This window comes from Argentina silus (genome assembly GCF_951799395.1).
Source record: "Argentina silus genome assembly, chromosome: 4".
Lineage (NCBI taxonomy): Eukaryota > Metazoa > Chordata > Actinopteri > Argentiniformes > Argentinidae > Argentina > Argentina silus.
In genome coordinates, this window is record NC_139658.1 from 1,848,855 (window position 1) to 1,876,771 (window position 27,917).

The 27,917-nt window shown below is 44.4% G+C and overlaps 1 protein-coding gene across 1 annotated transcript; it reads right to left on the reverse strand.

The window, feature by feature from the left end:
- Window positions 1–603: 603 nt before the first annotated feature.
- Window positions 604–27,917, reverse strand: ndrg3a (ndrg family member 3a). The gene is made up of 16 exons (XM_083668222.1): window positions 27,788–27,917; window positions 17,220–17,303; window positions 16,168–16,200; window positions 6,751–6,856; window positions 6,459–6,579; window positions 6,308–6,370; window positions 6,135–6,195; window positions 5,223–5,309; window positions 4,971–5,027; window positions 4,726–4,829; window positions 4,551–4,616; window positions 4,391–4,442; window positions 4,255–4,302; window positions 4,094–4,129; window positions 3,916–3,967; window positions 604–1,988 (listed from the first exon to the last, which is right to left on the reverse strand). The coding sequence occupies exons 2-16, from the start codon at window positions 17,274–17,276 to the stop codon at window positions 1,816–1,818; spliced, it is 1,116 nt and encodes a 371-aa protein (XP_083524348.1). The 5' UTR covers window positions 17,277–17,303; window positions 27,788–27,917; the 3' UTR covers window positions 604–1,815.

Below are 27,917 nucleotides of genomic sequence, written 5' to 3' on the forward strand. Positions count from 1 at the left end.
CCACATTTTGTTGTGTTATAAAGTCAATTAAAATTGATTAAATTAAAATAATTTGCCATCAATCCACACACAATACCCCAGAATGATGAAGGGATTTTTTTTTTGGATTTCTCCGTAAATTTATTAAAATTGAAATATAGCTCTGTATTTCAATTTTAATAAATTTACTGAAATTTCTAAAAATCTATTTTTGCTTTGTCATTCTGGGGTATTGTGTGTGGATTGATGGCAAATTCTTTTAATTTAATCCATTTTAAATTGAGTCTATAACTAAATGTGGAAAAAGTGAAGGGGTCTGAATACTTTCCGAAGGCACTGTATCTAAGACACATCATAGCTGAATGTTGCACTTTATTTTTGCTAAAAATAGCCTGCCCTCACCACTGACATTTGAGGTCGATCAATGTAAGAGTGAAAGAGAAAAAGCACACCCGCGGTTGGAAACTAAACAACCATAGTCCTCGAAGATCTTATTGCTATTTTTTTCTCAACCATTTGTCATTTTAACCAGTTAAGTGTATGAACCTTGACTGATTGACTGATTGTGTGTGTTAGACTAACTGTGTGGTTGAAACACGTTAGATTTGGACACAAACCCACAGGCCATTTTACATTCTAGCTTTATTTAGTAGTACAGTAGTATAAATGAGTTGAATCAGCAGACAGTGAGAAGCACCACTAGGCCCCTCAGTAAAGGGACTGAACACATTTCCACATCAGAACACGCTCGTTAAGATTGTTACTCATTGTGTCTACTCAAGAGATGAGTGAATTGACTATAAAAACAACATTAATGAATAACAGAAGGGGGAAAAAACAATTGCAAAAGGAGTAAGGAGTAAGTGACAATCTACACAATATCATTGGCCCACAGTACCTTCCTATTGCCGTTCTTTTTCTTTTTGCATATTCTAAAAAGATACCTCGGTGAGGCTGCTTTGAAAGCAAGACTAATGTCCTAGCTCCGCCAAAATACAATGCTTCGTTCATTCAGTTATCTGGGCCACTTTAACTTGCCATTGGAAAAAAAAACATTAAAAAAAAATACACATTTGCAAATTCTGGAATTCTATTTGTGTACACAGCTTGATTGATCGTTCGACAGTGTGAATGGGGTGAGTCAGCAGAGCAATGCAGCAAGATACAGTACAGCATAACACACAACCACAAGATGTCACAAAATCAATGGAGGCATGAGTAAACAGTCCACAACATAAAAAAAGAGATCATAAAAAAGTGTTCTAAATATATGTGCAATGAATGGAAGGTTTTAGTGTAAATGTTCTCTAGACAAGAGGACAGAAGGTCTGAAAAGATGGGACACTTCAAACCCTCCTGAAACTCAGGGACCAATCCTCTACACATGGTGGAAAAAAATAAATACAAGATGTGACAAGGCAACAATCAGAAAACAAAACAAGAAAGACACAATAACTGAATCTCGGAGAATAAGTCTCCAGACTCACTTGTACAAGAGACATGCACACACGGATAGAAAATGATGGGAAATAGTTGGGTGGGGCGTCGTACCATTTTGACCCTTTGAGTATACAGTGCATCTATATATCATTCTTTATTTTGTCCCCTCAGCTTGTGACTGGAAGTTTGACAGTGTATACAGTATAATATTCAATAATATGCCTTTGTATATATTCTCATATTTATCACACAATTCATCACAGAACCTCCTGGCATTGAATAGCTTAGGAGCAGGGTAAGAGCGGGAGACAGACGGGAGACATAAGTTACTGGAGGAGGAGAGGGGCGCCAGTGAAGGCCGCTACCCGGTGATGAGGAGGGGTGAGGTGGGAAGGTTTAGCAGGAGACCTCCATGGTCTGAGGCCCGGCCTGGTTGTCCAGAGCCCCGGTGGTGTTGGCGCCCTCCAGCAGGTTGTTGAGGTTGCGGCTGCGACTGCTGTCCATGGAGGTGATGCTTGAGGAGGAGGTGGTGCGGGAGCGGGCCAGACGGGTCATCCCAGCCGTCGCCACTGGGACACAACACAAGAGCTTTAGCATTCCTATCAGAGAGAAGAGCGTCGGGGTGCAATGAAGGGAGCATAACAATGTGTTCCCCCTGTTAGGAAAGCACATGTAGCTAAGCAACACTGCCAATATTCGCCATGCAGACAAATCTGGGGAAATATTGGGACCAACAAAATAAAGAAAAAGTCACAGCACCATACTAAAACGCTGAGAAGCCTGCCTTGCAAAAAGGGTAATGGAATAATAGAATAAACCACTGAAACAACAAAATAACTCAACTGAAATGAAGCAAAACCAACTCCTCATGCAACCACTTGGAGCAGTCAGAACTAGACCCATGCTTTTAAGGAGCAATATAAAACACAAACATAGATGAGTCTATGTCAAAGTATGCAAAATGTTCTCAATATTGGCCTTTCAATGCAACAATAAATTATCACACTTGACCTAATACTGAAAATGTCAGTATTTTATTATGTAACATAGACTTTGTATGCATACATTGTCATTCATCTAATGTGGGTAAGGCTGAATGGAGGCTGGTGGGAGGCCAGCGGGTCTAAACCTACTGGACTTGCTGCTGCTCAAGAACCTGGTACCTGATTCGTTGCTCAGGTGACTGAGAAGAACGTAGGGAACTGTTAGCATTGATGGAGGAAGGAACGGAAAGGAAAGAAAGAAGGAGAAACTGTTGAAATTCTGTGTGTGAGATTCCATGAGGGGGTTAGTGGGGTGGGAACAGAGAGAGCCTTCTAAAAGAAAAGAGCCTAAAGGGTTCAGGCAGAATTGGGCTAATTTTCAACTGGCCCTTGGGACACCCAGCACTATCAAATTCGAATTATAATGAACGAAAAATATCGTGTTGCATCCACAACTGATACAGATAAGTGCCTGGCTTAATTCTGTTCCACATAGCCTACTATTATAAACAATGCCTTTTCTTTCTGATTTCAGGCATGAACACGTTAATGAGGGAAAATCCGCTTTCTGAAACATGCTGAGGTGTTATTTCTATTCTCACAACTTCCCTGCATGAAAAGAGCCTTTAATCTGCTCTAATCCTGCAGTGACATTTTCTCTGCAGGGACTCGGTGTTGGCCTTTAGCAGCCCTCTGTGGCTCTGACACACACTCAACACTCAACACTGCACTCACAATGAGGAGAATGATACACACAGCATCATATCAAATCTGGACAGGGAAAGCAAACTTCATGACTCAATGAATCTATTAAAATCAACCAAGGTTTGTGCATTGTGATCAATTCTGTCCGAAAGAGTCTTAGCAGATGAATAAAGGGTTAAATCCTAGAAGCCTGTTTAAGTATGCACTTTTGGGGTCTCAGAGGGAGATCTAATGCATCTTAAACAGTGTGGCTAGAAAAAGAAAAGCACACAAGGCAAAAAACAGAGAGTCTCTCCCACGCAGAATTTAACAGGAAGACAATTGCTGTTCAGCATGTCTGTGGTGTCACCAGTCAGTCATGCTACAGGCGCTATTCCTCACCTACTGAGAATTGAGGCTACGGAACGCTGCAAAGACGAGGGAGGAAATGGCGTTAGCAGTGAGGTGCGATAACCGCCTCTCCGTGACCAGGGTGACAAAAACAAGGTCTTTTCAAGCACTGCTGGCAGCACTCCAAACCCATTAGGAGAGGGTCTTAGCCATAGTTGAAAACAAAACTCATTCACGCTACGGTTGTCATTTCACTCACGTCACAGGAAATAAATTGAGAACACAACAGATTGAAAAACAAGTCATTTCAAAGGCTTGTTAGTGAGTAATCAATATCTGGTTAATATCTAATGGTTACTGGCCAGATTCACCATCATTCTTGATCAAGGTCAAAAGGAGTGCACTTTGAGATAAATCTAAATCACAGATAAATCAACACAGAAATACAAAGAAAAGTATTAAAAAGTGTTGTACTTACTGTAACCCATGCCCTGAACAAAGTACTTGAAGGCCTCAGCCAGTTTTCCAGGCTGTGGAGGACACAAAGATATATGTTACCAAAAAGACGAAAACTAAATGTAATATTAGGATAATGTAAGTATATAAAAACAGGATTTCAAATCATCAGAGATCTCTGCCTATAGTATAAACCTCACCTGCACAACCTGGGGCAAGCCTCCACAGTCAGCCATCTAAGAAAGAGAAGGAACCTTTGTCTCAACACATAACATACAAGATTGATTGTGCACAGGGGAAAATGCAATATACAAAACAGGATAGGTCCTTAAACACATGGGTTTTATACATGTCCCCTCACCTTCAGTAGTGTAGTCTTGGTTGGATTTAACCTGGAATTGCACTCCACCTGAAACAAGGTTAGAGAGGAAAGTCAATGACTGTAATAATACACTGGCATCAGCTTTAATTAATGACCACAACCCTGTCAGACTTACCACTGCCTCCACTGCAGGGGACGTGTCTCCAACCACCAGCAGAGAAGGGCATCTGGATGGAAAGAAATGAGGTTCAAAAAACACTGAAGAGCAAAACCCACACCTACAAACAGCTCGTACTGTCCCAATGAATCACACAGAATCTCAGTCCCAAACTCACGTTAGTGTGTTGACTGTGTCCTCATTCAGGCCGACGATTGGCCTCTCAATTTCCATATCCCGACGACTGTCATGCAACACAAGACGGAAAACTATTGTTAAATCAATAAATTCATGCATCAGTGGAGCCATTCTGTAAAACCGATCCCGATGTCCCCCACTCCATCTCAACATACTATTGGTAGGAGCCGCAGAAAAGGGCCAGGTTGTCCTGGTTGATGTCCTGGGCGATGTGAAGGCGGTAGGTCTGGATCAGCTCCAGGTTGTCTGTCAGCTCCTCCTGAGAGAAAAGCAACAGTGAGCTAATGGAAGACATCAGTACACTATTTGTCATGAAATTCTAGCCTCAACACAGGCTACTTCTTCAGTATGCTATTAATGTGTAATCAGAGCTGTGAACGGCAGGGCCATAAGGACTCACAGTGCTGAAGTGGTGAGACATCACTATGTCCACAAGGTTACTGGTCCACCCAGTGAGCTGGAGAGAAAGAACAGGACGGTGACCAATTAAGCATGATCTTTTACATCTCAGGAATCTATGGCTTTGTAGTACAATCCAGCCATCTAACAGCCCTGCGTGATATTTCCCCTTTAATTGGCAGGGGGGGAAGATGGATGGGTAAGTGGGGGGGGGGTGGTTGTATGGATGGTTTGTAGAGGACCACTGACTGACCTTGGAGGCGGCCCAGTCGATCCAGCCTTCAGCACATGGGTCCACGTTGATCAAAACCAGGCCCTCCACCAGGGTGGGGTTATTGAGCTGCAGACAAGAGGAGAGACATGCTAGTTCGTGAACAATGAGGAGGTTAAGGAGGCACATTAGTCTCCATATATGATGCACAGAAATTAGAAGGAGAGGAATAATCTGTCTCCAAAATGAGAGAGTGAAGGATGAGAGCAACAGTCTCCCAGAACAGCTCTATAAAATAGAGGGATGTGGTGAGTTTTATTGAAGTGCAAGTCAAAGCAGAATGCTAGAGAGACATTTTCCAATAGCCTTTTGCCATTTTTTAATTGTTCTGCAAACCTGAGACTAAAATGCAAATCCCAAGCAGCGAACTGCTGCTATCAATAGATAGTGTAAAAATGTTTTTTCAGACTCTAAATGACAGAATTAGCAAATACATTATTTCTCATTAATTCAGAACAAGAGCAGACCCCCCCAGAGGAGACATCCTACTCTGTGATTCCTAATCCTCCATAATTCCACCCCTCCTCTCCTTCTCTTCATCATTAATCTTTCAGTGTTCTATCGCTCCTCTCCATTCCTGCGTGCTCTTCCTCCTCTCTTGTTTAGAGAGAACACAACATGGCTAAAATAAGACAGGCATTGGGTGCAGAAAAGGGAACAAAAGGAAGAGAGAGAATCACAAGGTGATTCATCATCTACCGAATGGCAGGGTATATAATAAGGGACTGAGGAATGCAGCTCTGTCTTGTAGGTTGTTTTGGAGGCAGTAGTGTTCACACTGACAAACAGTGGGGAGCTCTGTAATACACTTGACTGAAGAAGAGGAGAGAGAAACAGACAAGCAATTTGGGAGATAGAAATGGAGGATGAAGGAGCTTCTGTCAATAAACTTACAGCAAACCGGCTCAGAATGTAGGCTCCTGCTCCCACGCCGATCCCAATCACACTATTAATCCTGGAAGGAGTCAGGAGATATACCACATGGTCAGCTACACAAAACAACAGGTATTCTACTATTGGATTCATCACATCTTGGTATGACAGAGGGAAGTATGGCTGTCACTCACTTGAGATGAGTCATAACAGAGGGCAACATCTCAGCCAGTTCCTCCATGGTGGGGTACTGGTACCTGGAGAGAACAGAAACAACAGCAGTTAAGACACAGACACACACAGAGATACATAGGCACACACATACAGGCACACACGCACACTTACCCAGAAGGGAAGGGAGGTGCTGCCTCCTGCTGGCCAGGGGCGTCCACGTGGACCACAGCAAAGTGCTGTGTGATCTCCTGCATGTCCTCAAAATTGAACAGCGTGTTGAAGCATGACTTATCTGCAACACAAAAGGAAATAGTACAAGGTTTCTATAAACACATATACAAAAACACAGAGAACAAAATGAACCTGTCCAAAGGGCACACAAAAAATTACCCAAACATGGTCCATAAGAGTATTAAAGTAAGTCATTTTGATAATACTATACGAGTTGAACATGAACACTCACGGTTGAGACCGATGTCATGATAGGTGAGGATGACCGGCCTGTTGCCCTTGGGAACGCCCCTCATGGTCACATGAAGCACGCCATGGGGAGTCTCAATGTCATGCTCCTGCAGCCAATCAGAAAGAAGAACAGACAGGTCAGGCATTTGATAGACAGATCTAGACTGAAAGAGGTGCAGAGGGACTAGGAGTTGATTTAGAACTGGGTGACATCACTCCTATCCCCTCAGCATAGGACCAGTGGCTTGTGAGAGGAGACTTGGCTCAGATGCAGACACACTTTACGGTTGAAAAGCTAATCATTCTAATAATGTAATAACTTAAACACCCTATCACATAAAGTATGTGGGTGACAATCAATTCCAGACAAATCTTAAATCAAATTACAATGCCTGTGTGTGTTTGTATATCTAAAATTGTGTGTGTGTGTGTGAGTGAGTGTGTGTATGAATGTGCACTAATTCAGAGTTTTCTGTCCCCTTCACAGAGCCCCTCTCATCCAGACGGGACAAAGAGCTGAAGAGAGCGGCAGAAAAGCTGGTTTCTTTGGAGACTTTAAAATGCACGGCTCCCAGAGGCATGACTGCGCAAAAAATCCCTGAGTCATCTCCCCCTCTGAAAGCTGCCTCTGCAGGAGGAGTAGCATTCAAATTCAATGACTTGAAACTACGGTCACTGCTCTCCAGACTCTTCACTGAATAGCTTCCTCTATGAAAAACCGTAAAGCCTGAAATTACTAACAGAGAGCGACAGCTTGTCATAAAATGGTGGGTGATTTACATTTAAATCTTATTTGTCTATAATTGTACTGTAAGTGTATGCAGACAAGAGCTACAGTAATTAGGCCTAAAAGATTAAGACGACAATAAACGTCAAGCTCTGTCAAGCATCTCATATCTCTGCATATTCAACATTGACTTGGTACAGGAAGTGATGCAACACACCAAGGAAATGAAAATGTCACTCCCTGGCTCACTCCAAATTTCCTTTAGGCCTCTCCTGTACCTCTCTAGACTCGCGACAACAGCATCTGCTGACGTCACACACCACGCCACGGCGCAAGGTCGACATGACTCGGGACTGCGTATCAGAGTGTGTGTGTGTGATAATGTGTGTGTAAGATAGGGAATGTGTGTGTGCGCGCGCGTGTAGAGCAGTGTGAGGGAGTGGTGGGGCACGGCGCGTGCATCTGAGGGCCCGCTGGTCATCAATAATAAAGAGCGAGAGCCTCGCTGGAGGAGACATTCTGGTTATCACTCTGAAGCAGGACAGAGAAGAGAACACTGCACTACGATGCCATTTTCACTTTATATTAGGAGTAATAGTGATAGAGACATGTCCTAATTCCTCTGTAGCAAGTGAAGGTTAAACATCCCTCTCAAGGACAACTCAGCAGCAGCATTCCTGTCTGAGCTCTGAACAGGCCAGAACGTGGTGATGTTCATTACCACTTGTATTGCATTGTACAGAGTGAAAAAGCATCATTTGGATGGTGTTCTAACGTGATTATAATTTGCCCTTGCAATTTACAGACATACGACACACACACACAGATTAAAATGTCTATTTCCTTACCAGGAATAGATAATAATCGAAGATTGTTAGCAAAGTAATGACGAAGGGGAATGTTTACACTGATAAAGCCTGTAGTTCTGAGACGGAACAACCTGTTACGATTAAAGAAGAAACATTCTGTCCTCTGTTGCTGCAGAATGAGCCTTTTTTAGGGTTGATGGAGGACAGTGCCAAGGACAAAGAGTGGAAGCAAAACATTTGTTCAAGGAAATGGGATGGATGAATACACACACGAGCCTGGAAATGAAACAAATATTGGACTGAGAGAATGAGGCAGTATCTAGAAAAAGATACAGAGAGGCAAAGAGTGGATGAAAAGAAGTAGAACATGAAAGAGATGAGGAAGAGAGAGAGGGGTAACAGATATCGGAGGAGAGCGACAGAGCCAGGGAGGTGCTGGAAAACAAACAGAAAGCTGTGACCTTTGTGTAGAGCTGAGGTTAAAATCTGCTTAAGTATAACCATGAAGAACAGAAAAGAGCAGAACATATTCCCTACCTCCAAAACATTCATATTATTGATCTAAGATCGGTGCTCACAGTCTGTTTCCCTTTTTCCCCAATCTACACACCGCAGTTCAGCGTCAGAGGCAGAGGCAAACAGACTTGGGGCGGGGCTCCTGGCCTGGAGAAGGATGGGGAAGGGAGGGGGGGGGGGGAGCACTGCAATGGCTGCAACCCTTTACCCTTTACCACAATCAAACTGTGGCTCTGCAATGGGGCATTCAAAACAAACCTGACCTGAATGAAAAGAGTAGATAGGCTACTTAATGTAAGGGTTAAGTGCATTTTAAGGAGCAGATTTAACTGCGGCAGATGGAGAGCACTGCAGACTCCAGAACTCTGCCAAAGATAGAAACACAGGGAGAGAGAAGGAGAAGAGGAGAGAAGCAGATGAAGAGGTAGGAGGAGGCAGGAGGAAAATGAGGGGGCGACAGACTGAGAGGGTGGGGAGATGAAGAGGGAAAAGGTGGTGCATTTGGACACAGAGAGAGGAAAAGAGGGAGAGCTCGTGGGAAACGAAGGGGGAGAGAAGGAGAGGGAAAGTAAAGAGAGAGAGCAGTGTGTCATGCCTCATCTCCCGCCATCCTTCTCCTTCTCCTTCGCCTGTCCACTCCCCCTCCTCCACCCCTCTCCCTGTCTCCTCCCTCACCCTGCGAGCCACACCATCAATCACCTCAGAGAGCAGCATTACAGGGCAGAAACACCACAGCTAACATACAACACGCATACCAACACGTCACATGTAGGCTTTGCTATGCCATGATATTCTAGACCACAAAGAGACAGTTTATTTCTGTCATTGAAGCCGAGGGATCAAAACAACAAAAATGCCCTTTTAGGACTACTTAAGCAGCCAGCTATGTTGTTGCTATGTGGGTGAAAGATCAGTCCCCCGCTCTCAGTGAGAGACTGTTGCAGTTCATACTGATACACACACAGGGACATGCAGGAGGACCACAAGGCCAGCCTAGCTGCTCTCTGAATTTATCTCTACAAAACGTAGAGATACTATATGATCACAGATACAGGGAAAATGTAACAGGTATTGTCAAAATGTATCCGTTCTACCTGGTAAACACACACAACACACACAGAGACATGCACGAACCGTACACATGGACAGGCACGTACACACACACACTGTCTCTCATATGCTCAGACTCACAGTCAAATGCATCCTTCATGTCATCACATAAAAATGCACCAATGCACTCTAACACGTTTATGCTTTCTATGGTGACCACACGTGCATGTACAGGCACGTAAAAGCACACGCACACACACATGCACACACACACACACACACACACAATGTATCCAACAATAAGTGCACAGACATACAAAAGCACACATACACACACACAAACAAGAAATTCCAGTGTTCTACAGACAAACGTCCACCCACACTAATGCCTGCGCACTGAAATGGCTCAGCTGCTTAGCCGTCTGTCTGAGGTGGCAGGCAGGCAGGCAGGCATGCATGCCAGGGAGTCCCACAGTCACACCAAGAGCCAGGCTCTCACACCTAGCCCCGTGGAAACTAAACCCAGGCAGAGCCAAGCGAGGTGTGTCAGTCAGACGCACTCACCACTCCGTTTCCAGAGCATGCGATCTGGTCCAGATCCAGAATGGCTGACATGTTTCCCACGCAGGAGAGGAGTGTTTGCTGCTGGGAGAGCTTTCAAGATCTCCACAAGGAGGGAAGGAAAGAGGGTGGGAGGAAAGTGTGTGAGAGAGAGAGAGAGAGAGAGGGAGGGAGAGCAGAGAGACTAGCTGCACCTCCAGATGAAAAGAAAGAGCAGCAGCAGCCAGCTAGACCAGCAAGAGGGAATGAAGAGAGGGAAAGACAGACAAACAGATAGAGATGGGGAGAGGGAGGGTAAAGATTGTGAATGAGAGTGGGAGAGATGGGAGAGAGAGAGAGAGAGAGAGAGAGAGAGAGAGACTGCAGTTCGCACTTGGTAAGCACAGCGCGTCCGTGCATTCAGGGGCTGTGTTCCGCTGTTTCTAATTGGATTGAAAAGGGTCAGGTGGGCCGAGGGGGGCGGGTTTAGAGGCGAGTAGAGCAGAGGAAAGGAGAAGGGTGGGGGAGGGATGGAGGAACAGAGGGTGGTGGGGGAGGGATGGAGAAACGGAGGAGAGATGAGGGGGGGGTGTTGGGGTGGAGACAGGCATGCTGCCTCTGACGTCACACAGACAGATAAAGTGGTGCTTTAGAAGGGAAGATGCTGACTTTGATTATTGACCCCTGATAGCATCCTGCATCAGCAACCCCAGCGATCAGACACCACTGATCAGGATTAATTAGTTAGTGTCTTCAGGTAGTAGTGATCTTCAGCTTGTATTGCAGCAGTATCATTTTGCAAACATAGATTCAGGGTCCAATTCAAGTATTGACATTTACTAATGATCCTGCAACCTCCTGTGACCTTTGACAACCCCATTACATCACAATCACCACCATGTGATGCAAAGTGAACCCAAAGTGAACCCAGAATAGAGCCAAAGGACTATTCTGATTCAAAGCACACATGTTAGTTGCTATTGTGAGTGTCTGTGTGCACGAAAACATAGCCTACATCTCTTTGTGCTAACCCTCTCTCTCTCTCTCTATTTATCCTGACTGTTCAATAAAGGGTCATTCATGGTCTCTTTCCTTTTATCTGCAGTAAGCAGATGTTACTGTTCGTGGTGGTATGCTTGAGGTAGCTAGCCCGACGTGCCAGGTAGTAGGCGGAGTTAGCACTCTGAAACCAATAGGATGTACAGAAAATGTGCCAGGCAGGCGGAGCAGAGCAGTCAGCGTATGTTCTATTGGCTTCACAGTGGGAACTCCACCTATGTCGCCGAACCAGTCAAGCTGGTGTGAGCCTACCCAGTGTTTCTCCACTATACTATTCCCACCACTGCCCCACAGGGGGTGCCATGTACACACACACACACAATCAAATAAACTACTGTACACATTGCATAAGCCTTCCAAAACCTATGATGCACACATGTACATAAATATTAACATAACATTTGGATATAAAAGCCTGTTGACAATACTGTAAATTGTCATACACATAATTATATGTTCTGGTTAGGGAGCTATGGCTTTTTTTTTTTTAAACAAAAAATCACCATTGCTTCACAGCGCTGCTTCACGTAGGCTCATGTATTTTTCAATACAGACTCCTTTTGTCCACCTCCAACGAGTCACCTCAGAGTACTGTAATGGTGGCTCGTGACTGGTTTGAGCTCGGTCACAGCCAGGACAGTCACGAGTCCAAGCTGCCGTCTCTCCTTATGAGTCATGGTCTGCTGTCTCAGCACCTCCATCTCCACTTCCAAGGAGACAGACAAACATAGAGGACAAACTGGAGGAGAGAGATCCTGTCTTAGGGATACTGATGGTCCTCTCGTTGCAGTATCCTCACCGCATCTCCTGTGTATAACTTGTTTCCCAAAACGCATCATGGTCACATGATGCCACCTTATAGTCATATCTTACTAATTCAGACACTCACACAACGTGACCAACAACACTGGATTACTGTGCAAATAGAAAAAGCACAGCTCCTTTGAGTCTGCATCATCCAGCAGGGTTACAGCACCCTCTCCTGGGCTAAAGGCTACATTGAGAGTACAAAAGGCTCCAGCAATGACTTGCAGTCCTCCTATCATGAAGAAAGCCAATGGAATAGAGAAGAGAGTCTTATCGACATTCCTGGACTTGATGGCCAATGTCAGGCCGAATTGATGGTCAGGTTTTCCCCTGCAGTCTCCTATATTTACATCTTCCTTTCATGCCATTTAATGTCGATTCAGATTGCCTATTTAAAGAACCAACCTAACATCAAAAAGGGGTTACATCACTGCCGTTGTTAGACACAATGTGAGGGTTCTAAACTTAGAATCAAAGCTATGATGTGATGAAAAGATCTCAGTCCCTACCAACCCTGCACTCATGTGGCCTGTTTCTTTCTTCAAAGCAATGCCATATTATATTTCTTCATTTTGTCCACCATTTCTTTCTATAAAAAAACATAAGCACTTAGTGGGGTAGGGGGTAGTTAGAAACACATCCTAGGGGGGACCAAGACTGATGCCACACCCTCAGACCATGTCCTCCTCCTCCTCCTACCCACATACTCTCTAGGTTATGACATCATAGCAGTACTGCCTCTGGAAGGCCTCAAGCTGGTGCTTTAGTATAAAAACAATTAAGGATAATGTCCAGGTAAAGGTACAGTGAAGCATTTTTTCCTCTTTCTGATCTACACTCCAAAAGTTTGGATTTGACTATAAGGTTAAAGTAGACATTCTCAGCTTTTATTTGATGGTATTGGTGTACATATTGGTTTCACCATTCAGAAATGACACCACTTTCGTTCCCCTATTTCAGGGTACCCAAAAGTAATGGGACATATTTATGAAATGTCCAAATTAAGCACTCATGTTTAGTATTTAGTCGACAATCCTTTGCATGCAATAACTGCCTGACGTCTGCGACCTATTGACCCAACCAGACGCTGGGTATCTTCTCTGGTGATGCTCTGCTAGGCCTGTACTGCAGCCATCTTCAGTTGTTTGTTTTGAGGTCTTTTTGCCTAAAATCTTATCATCAGGAAATGAATGCATGTTCACTTGGATTGAAATCTGAAGATTGACTTGGCCAGTCAAGACCTTTTCACTATTTGGCCCTGACAAACTCCCTAGGTGCTATGGCGGTATGTTTTGGGTCATTGTCTTACTGTATGATGAAGCGCCATCCAATGAATTTGGAGGCATTTGCTTGCACTCAAGCAGACAAGATGTTTCTATACACTTCAGAAAGAATTCTGCTGCTGCAGTCAGCAGCACAACCATCAATAAAGATAAGTGAGCCAGTTCTAGTGGCAGCTATACATGCCTAAACTTAACATCCCCTGCACCATGTTTCACAGATGAGGTGGTATGCTGTAAATCTTGGGCAGATCCTTTTTTCTCAAAATGTTCCTCTAGCAATCACTTTGGTACATGACAATATTCATCTTATCATCTTTTCCAGAACTCTGCAGGGTTTTCAGGTTGTTGTTTTTTTTTAGCAAACTCTAACCTGACCATTCTTTTTTAGGTTAACTAGTGGTTTGTACCTTACAGTGAAGCGTCTATAGTTTGGCTGGTGAAGTATTCTGTGGATGGTAGTCTCTGAGAAATTCACGCCTACCTCTTGGAGAGTGTTCCTGATCTGTGGGACAGTTGTTCTGGGGGTTTTCTTAACTATGGTGAGCATTCTTCGTTCATCCACTGTAGAAATCTGCCTTGGCGTACCAGCCCGTTTGTGATTACTGAGCTCACCAGTGCTTTTATTTATTTTTAATGATGTTCTAAACTGTTGATTTTGGCAAGCCTCAGGTTTTGGCTATGTTTCTGATTTTTCAACCAAAGAATGGCTTCCTTGACTTTCATTCACATTACTTTGGTCCTCTTATACATACTCTCTCTAACCAACTGTCTCACTACCTCCTTCAGAACATCCTCCTTGACCCTCAGCAATCCGGCTTTAAGGATGTGCACTCTACTGAGACTGCTCTCCTTGCTGTGATGGAGGCCCTCCACTCTGCTCGAGCTTCCTCCCTCTCCTCTGTTCTCATTCTTCTGGACCTGTCTGCTGCATTCGACACAGTAAACCACCCGATCCTTCTCTCCACCCTCTCAGAACTGAGCATCTCTGGCTCTCCTGGTTTGTATCCTACCTGGCCGATTGCTCTTACCAGGTGATGTGGAGAGGAACGCTGTCCTCTCCATGAGACCTCACCACTGAGGTCCCCAAGGGCTCTGTCCTAGGGCCCTTACTGTTCTCCCTCTATACCAAATCTCTTGGCTCTGTAATTTCCTCACATGTGGATGCAGCAGCCGTGCTACTCGGACACGGGTTTTCACTGTCCTGGTGCCCCGCTGGTGGAATGAGCTTCCCACTGCAGAGTCACTACCTATCTTCCGCCGTAAATTGAAGACCCCTTTTCAGGCTATATCTTAACTGTCCCTCCTAAAGACCTCTCCATCCCCACTACCCCCCTGTGCAAGTTTCTCTCCTGAAAATAAATGTCAAAAATGTATTCCTTTCTTCTAGCACTGTGACTGCCAATAGTCCCTGGTCCTAGCATAGATTACTTTTTCTTATGATGACTGATGGACTATGGGGAATTATAAAAAGTGTTATAATTTCTGAAACCAATATGTACACAAATACCATCAAATAAAAGATGAGAGTCTCTACTTTAACCTCGTGTTAATTGTTTGATTTAAAATCCAAATGTTTGAAGTGTTAGAGCCAAAAGAAGAGAAAATGCTTCACTGTCCCATTACTTACACAGGGCACGGTAGCTCTGCCTGAGTGTGTGGTGTGTTTGTGAGTGGGGGGGCGATGGGTGTGCAGACAGGACCACATGGAGGAGAGCATGCACCAGTGCTGCTCCACTGAGCATGCTTACTCTGTCTACCTGCAGTAGCTATATTTAGCCCAAGATGTGATGCAGGGAACAGGCATGACTGCAGAAGGCTCAGAAAGTGAAAGTTAACCCTTCACAGGCACTGGGAGAACCAGCATCTGGCAGCCTCTGGAACACCATCCCTTATTACAGCATGGAATCTCAAAATGGCTGCCATTTTACAAAGCTCACAGTCTACAGTCAAGGGGTGCGATGAGAAAGAATTCAGACACATTTCTACATTGCTAGTTGCTCTGTGTATGTATGAGGATTAATGACACATTCACTATCAGTTCTACTGTGAGTGACCTGCTGAAAAGCCTCACAAGCAAGGCTAGACACACTGTGCAGCTACTCTGGCATTAAGATTGTTAATTCATGTCCTCTCCCTCCTCCTAGAAAGTCTTCCATGGTGAAGCTGATGAGATGCAGGGCAGCGTAGCAGTGACTCGGCTGTGTAATAGACATGGTTTAACTGGCGGTTGTGTTGATTCTGAGGGCCTCGGGGAAGCTCTGGCTTAATGGAGTCATGACTCCCATAGAGGTCTCTCCTTTTGCCAAAAGTTAATATGATTATAAATGGCATAAATCGGCTCCGTTCTCCATACTTGAACTCAGATCCATATCAGAACAATTACTGGAGACAATGCCAGAACCAATATTAACATCAATAAAACTAGCCTCGAATTCTAAGTAATAGAGGGATCAAAGAATGTGGCCATGTCCCAAAACTCTCTGTGTTGTTACAACACACGGTCACATCGGTTTGGCTCATTGTAACCATGCTGCACTGTGTCAGGACCTGAGAGGAAAGCTCTCTCAAAGATCACGGTTGATCAAAGCAAAACAGCAACAGCTTTACATGGAACTGCAGACACTTACCTGGCAGTCAAAGTCCTGGAAGTTGCGTGAGTTCTGAAAGAGAGACAAGAAGGCTCAACGTTAATCAGGTGTTGGATGGAGGATATCCTTCTACTAGCCTCTTAGAAAATTACACCATGGCTGTCTCTCTGTGTATTTTTGTCTTGATTGGTTGCAAGGTTCTAGATATGCTGTCATGCCAACTACCATCTCTCTCCTGTCATCTAATTTCCGTCCATCTGTCTTTCCTCACAGCTGTCCTACAGGTGCCTCTGTAATGCTTCATAATGAGGTGGCCACTAGGTGGAGTGAGAGGTCAACTGGAGACTCATTCATTCAGATGAGATCATGTTTCCACCTGACCACAGCTGCTTCACCCCCAGGCTACCAGGGGAGGAGTGGCCTGCTCAGTCCATACTACTGATGTGTGACGCAATCCCCCTGCTTCAGACTATACATCAACTCTCTTCCTAAGACGCAAAACAGCCCTAACAGTCTGTGACATTTGGCTATGTGGAACAGTACATCCTGCTGAGGGGTAATGGGGGTAATTTTACGCAGACGGACTGACTTCCTGCTTGCTTGCCCCCACCGAGAGGAAAGCTAGGGGCCTGTAGCCTGACTGAGTATTGCAGTGGAGATGAAGGTCCTTGAGGAATGGTGATAAAAAGAGCTTTGATCTGCTGGAGTTTATTTTTTCTCCCTCTCTCACTGGAATCTTTCAAGCTCCCGAAAAAAATAATTCTCCTTTGATCTCGCCATCCTTCCTCTCTTTCAAACTAGCTCTGGCTTTTTTTCCTCTGGCTGGCTGTCTGTCTCTCCCTCTGTCTGTCTGTCTGTCTGTCTGTCTGTCTCTCTCGACTCTCTCTCCCTTTCGCTCTCTCTCTCCACTCTCTAGCTGTTTCTTCCTCTATTGACTCCTACTGCTCTCCTTTCTCTTCAGAAGCAGATACTATTAATAATTCACTTTAAAGAACAAAGCTCTGGAGTGTGTGTGTGTGTGTGTGTGTGTGGTGTGCAGATCTGGTGTATGTGTGGACCTCCCTTGCAGTTGGCCATCCCATCTTCCTCACCTTATTGGTCAGCAGGGGCTTGATCTCAGTCAGCTGCACGTCCTGTAGCTCATCCATCTTCCTGTCTGTTCACTCTATGCCACACTGAGGGGAGGAGGAGCGAGAGGAACACAATCAATTAGCAAGTTAGCGACATGTAACACATTTCTCTTTAGGATAATTTGCAAATCATTTGCACATGCTACGGCACTTGGCGTGCGTGTACACACACGCACACGGATCTGAGAGAACCCCCATTGAGTCGATTAGGTTCAGATTCATGTCAGCATCACGCTTTGAGTTATCATGCGAGCAGTTAGTAATACTGATTGAGCAATTTTTATGGGAAGAAGGAAGCAGCGGTTTGCCGTGGCATGCCCTGGGCCCCTATCAGCCCTCCCCTGGGGTTCCGCTACAGAGGCTACAGCTGTGTGACATGAATGTGATGATGGAGCGGGAGGATTGAAGGGCATTCTTTTCAACCATGCTCTGGTAAAGGTCATCCCGTTTGGTAAAGATGAACACAAATCCCGTCTCATTTGTTTTCCCCTTGAGGCCTCAGTTTGTCCCCGGCAAATAATTAGAGACGACGCGTTGCCCGCACAGAATCATTTGCGCCCCTCCCCTTTTAGCTCCAGCCTGTTCAAGGTAAGGCAGTGTTGTGTTACCTGGCTCACAGAGACAAGCTCGTGTTCCACAAAACAGCGGATGGAATCTAAATAGAGACAGGCCTTGTTCTCTCATGTCAGTGCTAACAACAGGTAGAAAAACCAATTCCATATATAGTGTAATTACACTATTTCCAAAGTTTTAATTTGGACATTTCCAAAGTTTTTTGTTTATGCCAAATAATTACACTGACCCTAACATCTACTAGCAAAATAACAAATTCAGAGATGTATAAAAAAAATAAAGAAAATCACACAAAAAGTCCATATTTCATTGGACCAACAAAGAGCCAATCGGAGTTCCACTACTACTTTCACTTCCTATGTCAAGGCCTGCCTCTCCAACAACCTTGAGCTATGGTACATATAACCTTCAATCTTGGTTTGTGATGTGCTTGGATAGCCTGGAACCCAACCAACCAGACCTCCACAGACAGTGACGTCATCCCAGTTTGAGTCAGCTCAGCAAGAAATCCTTTGGCTTTTCCTACTAGACCTGCTGGGGCCTCACCTATGCACACGATGATGAACAAAATATAATAGTGGCAAGAGGTGGCCTGAAGTGCAACCCAAATTACATAAAAGCCGGCATGTACACATCAAGAGTTGGAAGTACTTAGCAGAGTGGAGTGAAAATATCCTCAGCAATCCTGCTGACAAATCCAGCTCAGGGGAACTAAATAATATTTAGACAAGGAATGAGGAAAAAAAATTAAAACAAATATTTTGCATGCTTGAGCAGATTGAGCGTATTGGCCGGATCAATGCAACACTTCCTCAGGCTGTCACAGAAATTGGGACGGAGGCAAAGGCCAACCTGTAATCGTAGCTTGTTAATCGGCTAACACAGCACCCAGGGAGAGGGGTCAGGGGAGGCTTACCCAAATGACAGACTGACAGGTTGATTTCACACCTCAACCCCCCCGACCTCTTACTGTGTTACCTGAACAACAGCCCCCCTGTTGCTGGCTCCTAAAACATAAAAGGAGAATAATTCCAAGAAAAGCTATTTCACATCCCTGTGGCCTCTCACCCTGTCTCAAGTCATCTGTAAGAACATCAGCTTCTCTGTAGTTGCCTCCATTGCCAACCCACTACCATTTTAGACTGTATGGCATGTGCTGCTGTTGCCATAGTGACAAAGCCGGCAATGTTTATTCTAAGCTAGGAGCCCAAAGGGACATACAAGAGCCGAAAAGACAAGGGAAACAGACTGAGGCTGTAATAGGAGGAACAGATTCAGGCAGGCATGGAGAGAGAGAAAGAGAGGCGAAATAATCTGCTTTCAACTATGACTAATGCCTCCTTATGGCCACGTCAACTTCCATGTGAGACACTTTATAACAGTCTAACTCAGAGGTTATACAACCTCAGATAAATGAGTCGAATAAAGATGAATAGAGGGTGGAGATAGACGGAGAGGGATGGGTGAGATGCGTCACATCTTTGAATGGGTGTTCAGGAAAGCTGTTCACACTTGGTTGTTAACCAATGTTGCTGAGCGCTTCGGACATCAGATGATGCTCAGAAGATGCTATGAAATGGGAGATGGGGGGTTGGGTGGAAGGTTAGAAGTAGCTGACGCTGTAAAATTAGGTGAATCGTGTGACTTATTATTATGTGGAGAGACTAACCGGTGGACTAGAGATCTTATGAATATGCTTCTAACAATTGTCTCATTTAGAATTTCATGAAAACGTATTTACAGAACCTTAAAAGAGATAAATAAAAACATCGATGGCACACACACATACATGCATGCACGCAACACAGTTCCTGTCGCTGTTTTTCCAGGTCAATTTCTTTCTCAGCAGGATGCTCCCAGTGCCTCCTCATCTCAATGTTAAATATCATGCCACAGCGCACCGTAGTGACTGGGGACAGCGCTCAGAGTAAAACATCACGAGAAATCATGTCTGAGGAAAACCATGGGAGCCACTCAACAGAAGAAAGGTCAGCCTTCACCATAGCTAGCGTCAGTGCTAAGAAACAAATGCAAAAGCAAAAGCATGAGACAATTACAAGTAGATTCCTATTGTATTGTAACATATTGTAAGCATTAAAAGGATGATTGGATAACTGTATTCCACTGACTTCCTCTCTGTTCACACCCACAGTGATCTGCTCCCTAACCTGGGCTGACTAAAGTTGATGGGTTGAGAGAGGTGTTAGCTTTAGCTTAGTGCTGCTGAGACAGACAGACAGACAGCGAACAAAAGGGAGTCCTGTAGCCACCTTGTCAGCAGCTGGTGCTGGATGATCGATGAAGAGGACACATCCCCACCCCTCCCCTCCCCCCCCCCTGCCTGGCCCTCTCTGTCTATCCATCTCCAACTCACCTTGGAGAGCAGTGCAGTCCGAGAGAGGCTCTGTGATGGATCACAGCCTCCTGAGAGCTCCACACTGTGATGTTGACCCTGATTTAACCTACCTGAACGTCACCATGGTGACCCCTGAGTTAACCTCCACAAATGTCACAAATGATAGGCTGATGGATATACCGAGACCAGGGCACATACAGTCACAGCAGACAGACTGGACTTAAATAGAGGGAGCCTTCTGCTTTCACTTCGGGCCAAATAACTTTAATAAAAGTCCCAATTACAGAATAGAGGCCTTTCTGTGTGTCTAATGGGTGTGTTTTTTGGGTCAGTAATCAGTCAGGCATCAAAAAACACAACAACAAACAGGACAAGCCAATTTCCAGAGATATTACCTCCCTGCCAACCAGAATAGCTCCTTCTCCAGCTCGCCTGCTCTTCTGAATCTGACTGTGTGCTGCTTTCATCGCTACCATCAAAAGAAAACTACTTAGGTACTTAAACTTCACAAAAGAAAACTACTTAGGTACTTAACTACTTAAACTTCATTTTGCTTCCCCCCCCCCCCCTCTTCCCACCAGGGAATTAACACAATACTAGCCTTATGTTCAATCTGCTCCAATTCTACTGCTCTGGCCCCAAGGGGAAAGGTGGATCAGATGGAGCATCAGGACTGGGAAAGGATCTAGTCTGAACTCACTCTCTCTCTCTCTCTCTGCGACCCAAAGCGCTCCGGCAGCATCTTCTGTATAACTGCTTAATTACAGCACAGCTCTGAGAACAGAGTACGTCCTCCTGGGGTTTCACTCTCCTTCCTATACGCACACACCCACGCACACACACAGGCCTCCTGATCTGATCCAAACAGACAACCACCACATCTAGCCTAGCCGGCATTTTCACATACACTCGCAAACATCCATCCACAGGGTTGGTATAAAACACAGAGTAAGAGGTCAATCGCTCACAACACCCACCCACCGACGTATGCTCTCTTAATCACACACTGTGTCCAGTTTTAAATCTTTAAATGGTGCAAAAAAAGCTTTCTAAATGGTTGTAATGACTATGTTGAAATCGGTAGCGATCAGGGAATGAGATCCCTGTAAAGAAATCTTTCATTTACGAACACTGTTTTTGCCCAAAAAGGGGCGACACTCAGTTTGTATACTTAACATGTTATTACAGGCCAGGGATGTTCTAGGGGAGGGGAGTCACTGATTTTCGCATTTCTGTCTCTGGTGGCTGCCTCTTCAAATCGTGCGCACATGTCCATTTCAGGGGGTTATATTAATATTAGGAAGGATGTTGTCGTTTTGGAATTGAATTTCACAGTGACGGCACATTTCCAACAGACTTACGCACTGCTCCTTTAATTAAAGTAGGTCTCCTGTCTTGATGCCTAATATGCAGTAAAGTAAACCTAGCACAGTTGCTGTGTGTGATCAAGGTTTTAAGTAAATAGTGGATGAGGCGAGTTATTCCCACACAATGCTCTTCACTGCATCCTTGAAAGATTTAAAAGGCCTAATACACCGTCTATTGTTATAATTACCTCAGAATCATACTCAATCAATCCATCTCTTCTACTGTATATTGAAAATCACAACTGAGCAGACACTCTTGTTCACAGACTCAATTTCCTGGCCCTACAACAAGCAATAATTCAAAACACAGGCAACAATGTCCAGGTTGTCCACAGACATAGATGAATATTAAGAGCACCGGTAGTGAAGGGGCGGAGGGACATGACCTTGTAGTGTCTCCTTACTCAATGACAGTATCTGTCTGTCTCTCTTCCATCTGTCAAGCATCTTCTTATTGAAGACTCTCTAGGTATGTGATTCTCTTTATATACAAATATATAAAGGTATTTATATAAAAACACCAGTTCCTCCTCCACTGGTGTGTGTGTGTGTCAGAGCCACGGTTCAGTTCATTAGGAGAGCTCCTCGCTGGCACAAAACAGTCACTGCGCTGATCTGTCTGCCAAAGGGGGAGCCCCATCCCCCTCTCTTAACTCACTGAGGCCTTGGGAAAACCCAGTCAGCCGTCGCATTCACAAACTCACAGACACACACACACACACCGAACGCAAGCCCACACACACATGCACACAGGCTATACACTGTCAGATTTCTCTCTCTTCTGTCTGCACATCCACTGCAAGACCCCTCTCATAATTCTCAGAGGGCTTTTAAAGAATTGCATTATTCCTTGCGGGGGCACTTTATCTGCTAATGGTCTTATGAGATAAAAAAAAAAAAAGCATTTTCCCATATTGATTTAAGACCTCATATCTGTTGCCATCATCAGCAGGTTTTACCCCAATGCCACACACAAAGCCTCAGAGCATGTACTTGGCTTCGCAGAATGTGTTATGGCCCAAATCATTATTGTCATAATTTCAGAGGAAAACTGGATGCCATATTTACTGCACTAATATCAGGCTGTAGCAATAGACCTGCAGTGTATTGGCCAACTGATGTAACGTTGCAGCCCAGCAAACTGGAAACACTGAATCAAACAAGGAAGTTTAAGTGTACATCATACATCATTTATCAGCATGACATGTAGTTCCTTAGTGTTTGAGGACATCTTCAAGAGTCAGTCTTTCAGCCTCTCGAGTCTCTTTCTCAGCCTCTCCGAGTCAGCAAGGTCTATTTTGGTGTTCATGCATAAGTCATGTAGCGGTCTAAGCTCCATATCACTTTGAAGACCACCTTTTGGGTGATGTGATTTGATTTGTATAAGTGCTTGTGTCTATATACATCTCTCTCTCCCTCTCTCTCCAAGAGGAGAAACAGATTGAACTCATTCTATCACACTTTGGGGGGTTGATGATAGAGAGTACATCTATATTCCACAGATCCTCGGGCTCAACATTATTTTCTCTGTGGTGATTGAACATTCCAATATGTATTCATATGGTGTAATACGCATTGAAAACGTTATTTTGTCTGTTCTCTGCCAGCCCCCCAAAAAATCGCCTTTACAGAGCAGATATTGCTGATCTCCTCAATGATGATAGATTAATAAGAGAATGGAGAAACTTTCCTCCAATTTGGACAATGGTGGCCTGTGTGCATTTATCGATAAATCAATACGAGCCAACGCAGCCCTCACAAAGGCACGGGGGCGAGTCAAAAAAAAACATACTACTAAGCGGATGACATCCAACGGATGCCTCCCAATAAATCTGCTGCAATCTATAACACGGGCCAGGACGAGGTGTGAGCCTAAATGACTTCCCACTGGCTCTGCTCCTCCTGCTACTACTGCTATAAATAAGGCTCAATGGGCAGGCTGTCGGGCCTGCTTTCAGTGCTAATAGAGTACCTGCCTGAGCGTTCACTCGCTAGCTCACTGTCTGTGGGGGATTCCTGGCCCTGCTCTCACTCGTGCAGATAGGAGCAGAGAGGTGGAGCGGAGTGAAGGGAAAGTGTGTGTGTGTGTGTGTGTGTGTGTGTGGGGGGGGGGGCAGCCGATCTTTGTGGATAGCAGGTAACTAGGTTAGGTCTGGGACAGTGGCTTCATCTTTAACTCTGCTTCATGGCTTCTCTTAATAGAGCCATCACAGTGGTTGGGTTGGCTGTCACTCACATTGCCAGACCATTGACAAGTCAATCGCTTTGGGAGACAGAGGTGTGGATCCTCCCAGCAGCAAAGCACTGGCGCCAGTCCTCCTGGTCTCCAAGGAGGTTGGCTACGTCCTTGACAACCACAGGGGGCTGTTACCCCCCCCCCCCCCCCTCCATACAGCCCAGACAGTGCCGCCATGGAGACCAGATGACCTTCATAATCATTTACACAAAGACTGCTCATCAGACCAACCCAAACAGCTTAGAAACTAGAGGATGGTTCACCATTATACAAAGTGGCTGTTGTTATTTAGGAATCAGGGGAATGTGATATAATAATATTAATAAATTTATTTAGAGCACATTTTCATACAGAGACTGAAGCTCAAAGTGCTGTACATCAGAGAAACAATTGTACAATAGAAGAAAAGTGAAATAGGAAAACAATTAATAAACAACAGTAGCCTACATGTTAACATGATACAAGCAGTGGTAATAGATAATTAAAGCATTATTGCAATACGAATCAATAGTGCAATAGAATAATAATAGATAATAAAATTCAGTTCCGTTCTATTCGATTCACATTGATTGGTATAGCCCTTAATCACTGTTACAGTCTAAAATGGTTTCATAATGCCCCAATATGAAAGACAATAAGTGATGGCACACAACACCCCCCAACCTTAGACCCTTGCAGAGGACAAGGAAAAACTCCCATATAATACCATATAATAATTACCATATAATAAAAAATGGAAGAAACCTTGGGAGAAGGATACTCAGAGAAGGATCCCCCTACCAGGACGGTCAGGCGTGAAATAGATGTCGATGTGGTCAAGATAAATGGAGAGACCAAGCAGAGTAATACAAAAGCTTTGATACCTTACTTTTTCAGGAGAGTATCTATACTGTAAACCAACACACGATACACACAGTGGTGTCACAACTCCTGAGGGAGTGGCACACACTTGAGCACAGGTCCAATCTCGCTGAGTGCCATTCGCTCAGTAAATGAGTGTTTGATGTTTGTTTGTTGTGTTCCCCTTCGCTCCCCGTTTAACTGCACTCCCACAAACACAGCCTGGGGAAGTGACTCAATACACAGAGGCGTCATATTCTGCATTTGCTCAGCTGCAATTACAACTGGTAAGGCATTCCATTTTCTTGGCTGCTACTGGCCCATTGAAATAATCCAAGTATACAACGCTCATGCTGTTTATCCTATCTGAGGTCTTATAAAATAGGTTTCCACGGTTTAGCTCCCCCCTTTAGGAAGGTGGGTGTATAAGTGGATGGAGTCTGACCACAAGCATTGATATGTCTGAAATGTTTTAGTACTCCCTCTTTCGGTGTTGAATGTGGATAGAATGAAGCAGCAAAGTCCTCCTCGCCCTAAGAGGTCCTTTACACTTCAGATGAGAAGAATGAAATCTATGAGGCACAAGGTAAACACATGGGTCTCCTTGTTGACTGCAGCAGCAGTGGTATGTGTGTGTGTACGTATGAATACAAGTCACAATAATGAAGGACAGCCCAGGGCATCCAGAGGTCCAGCTTGGACTGTGTCCATCTTCTTGGATCAACAAGCCTGCCACCTGTGCTCACTCTCTCTGTCTCTCTCTGTCCCCCTCCCTGCCTGCTGCTGCTGACGCAGATAAAGAAAAGAGACAGATAGAGCTCCCTCCTGGAGGTGTGATCCAACAGATTGGAGCAAATGACAAAACTATGGATAGGACACCACAGTCCTCTCAGACAAGCATGATAGGACTGCCCAGAGGATTAACGGTGTTCAGCACAGACACACACTAACATCTGCTCACTAGGAGCAAATTATAGTAGTAAAGTACAACTACTATTGTTATACAAGGTCATACGAGCCTGGTCACTCAGGTATAACCCTGGATTGTGAGGAGGAGATAGTAGGTTGAAGGGTGATATGCATCAGCTCTTTTCACTGATACATTCACTTAATGAATAACCTGCTGTGCAAAGCATGTACTGTAACTCTAGGTTCTGGCAGAGCTTGAATTCTGTCTACAGTTCAATCAGATCAAATAACAACTCAGAACAAAGCTTAAGGGCATAAAGGTGAGTCTGCGGCATACTAACACAAGTGGAGAACTGAGAGACAATATGTTATTGTTCAAACATGTTTAACATCATGTTTAACCATGATGATCTACTAGAGAGAAATAACAGACTGAGAGTGATATTAATGTGAAGACAACATGGAAGTGTTTGTGGAAGTGTGAAAAAGTCAGGTTGGATGTCTCTCCTCTCCTTGTCATGATTCCCAGGGCTTTGTTTTGCCCTCCAGCACTGAGAGACAGTGATGGTTAGGTGAGAGTGAACACAGCAGACTGCCAGTACAGCTTAATTAAATCCGTTGTCTCCCCTGTGAGCACAATTCCCTGACATCCATCCCTACATAACTCAGTCACAAATCTAAGATCCCTCCATCACAGTTCTTCTAACCTACGACTGTAACTGTCGTACAGGAATTTTCATATCATGTGTGTAGTGTGTGTAAGACTGTGTGTAACTGTGTCATACTAATTGAGCTCTAAGCAGATGTAGGCCCTACTGTGTGCAATTAGCATCAATTAGATGTTTTTTAGCAGCAGTTAATAGGACTAAACAGAAGGGAGGCTTAGGGTCCCTTGAACAGCATGTATCCACTTTGCACAGGCAAAGGGAACAAATCAAATCTCCAACAAGCCTTTCCTTCGAATGTCATGCCATGTTCCTTTCCAGCTTCAGACACTGTACAGGAGAAATAAGGTTCAACGTTCTACTGGAAATTGACCATTGACTTCCTTTTAAACAAAAGAGGGGGAATAGCTAAACAATAACTTGTAGACACACCCACCAATTAGACATTAACTGCGATAACTAACCAAGTGTTGTGGACTCCCTCCTATGATATGGTAACAACATATTTATCAAACTACAGTTATTTCACTCACATTGCCTTCTTAAAGACCATAGGCTCACTAAACGTAGTAGGCCTATTTGACTAGTTATGTCTCAATAGGTTGTTATAGGTCCAAACTCTCTTTGAATGGGAGCACTGTTGTGACTGACAACAACTGGAAACAATGCCACTGTTTGTTGTGTAAACTCTATCCCCGTCAATGGTGCTCGTGTGGCACTGTTGAGGTCATCCATGGAGTCACTTGAATTCAAACACCTGCTTTGCGGTCACACCCGAATCCACTGACCTCCACCTGAGTGACCTTCGCATAACCAGGTAAGCAATGTCATCTATTTGGGGCCCAGAAGAATGGTATTCTCTCCTCGCACCACCGGTTGCCTACGGCACGACAGCAAGTCGTGTCTGTTTTAGCGCTAACCTAGAAATTAATTTCTTAAGCACGACGCCAACACAAATTCCTTACATGAGGAGCATTAAATTATGTTATGCGTTTGTGTTACACTTCATCGCCAATCAATGGGTTCCTTTCCAGTCTTGAGTGTCAGATATAGCTAGCCTGCATGGGAACACACTGTTACTGTAGATTCCCATCTCGAGGCTTGTGACAGATCCCCTTCGCCCGCTCCTTCGAGGCGATTTGGTTAGAATATGGGCTACTCTTTGTTGAATTCACTGGCAGTGACAAAACATCGTGACAAAAAATAACAAAGTTATTCAACAGTAAATTACACCCTACTAAATAGCTTCGATCGCAGCAGCGAGTCGTGCGAGTCGAGGCAACATGCAAGTCAATTTTGTTAAAAAGTAGCAATGCAGCGCCGTGAAGAGCACCTCTTTGGATTGCACTTCTGTATCGACTCTTCAGCTTGTTAAATGTAATTGTTTTGAGATATCAAAGCCCACGTACGAGAAACATTTGTTGTAAATGATACAAGAAGTGGTATGATGAATACAGATGGAATAGGATTTCAAGAAAATGCTGCTAGCTGATGGTGGATTATCTGTAGACTACACACCAATGGCCACATCTGCATTTGGTATATTATAAAATGCTGTCTCGACAGCGTTTGTCTACACTTACCGCCTGGATTCAAGAAGTATCCTTTTGATTCGAGTCAAATCCTCTGAGACTGATTCGGGAGAAATAGAATCGTTGCTGTAAACTGCACGTTCTCTTTGCCTGTTTCCTATTCCGACGGTTTCGATGTCAG

Excerpts from the sequence above, each read along its gene's own strand:
- ndrg3a (XM_083668222.1), bottom strand. The coding sequence starts at position 17,276 with ATGGATGAGCTACAGGACGTGCAGCTGACTGAGATCAAGCCCCTGCTG. Across the intron at positions 4,617-4,725 it reads TTCTGCGGCTCCTACCAATA|TCGTCGGGATATGGAAATTG; the intron begins GTATGTTGAGAT and ends GTTGCATGACAG. Across the intron at positions 3,968-4,093 it reads GCTTGCCCCAGGTTGTGCAG|CCTGGAAAACTGGCTGAGGC; the intron begins GTGAGGTTTATA and ends TGTCCTCCACAG.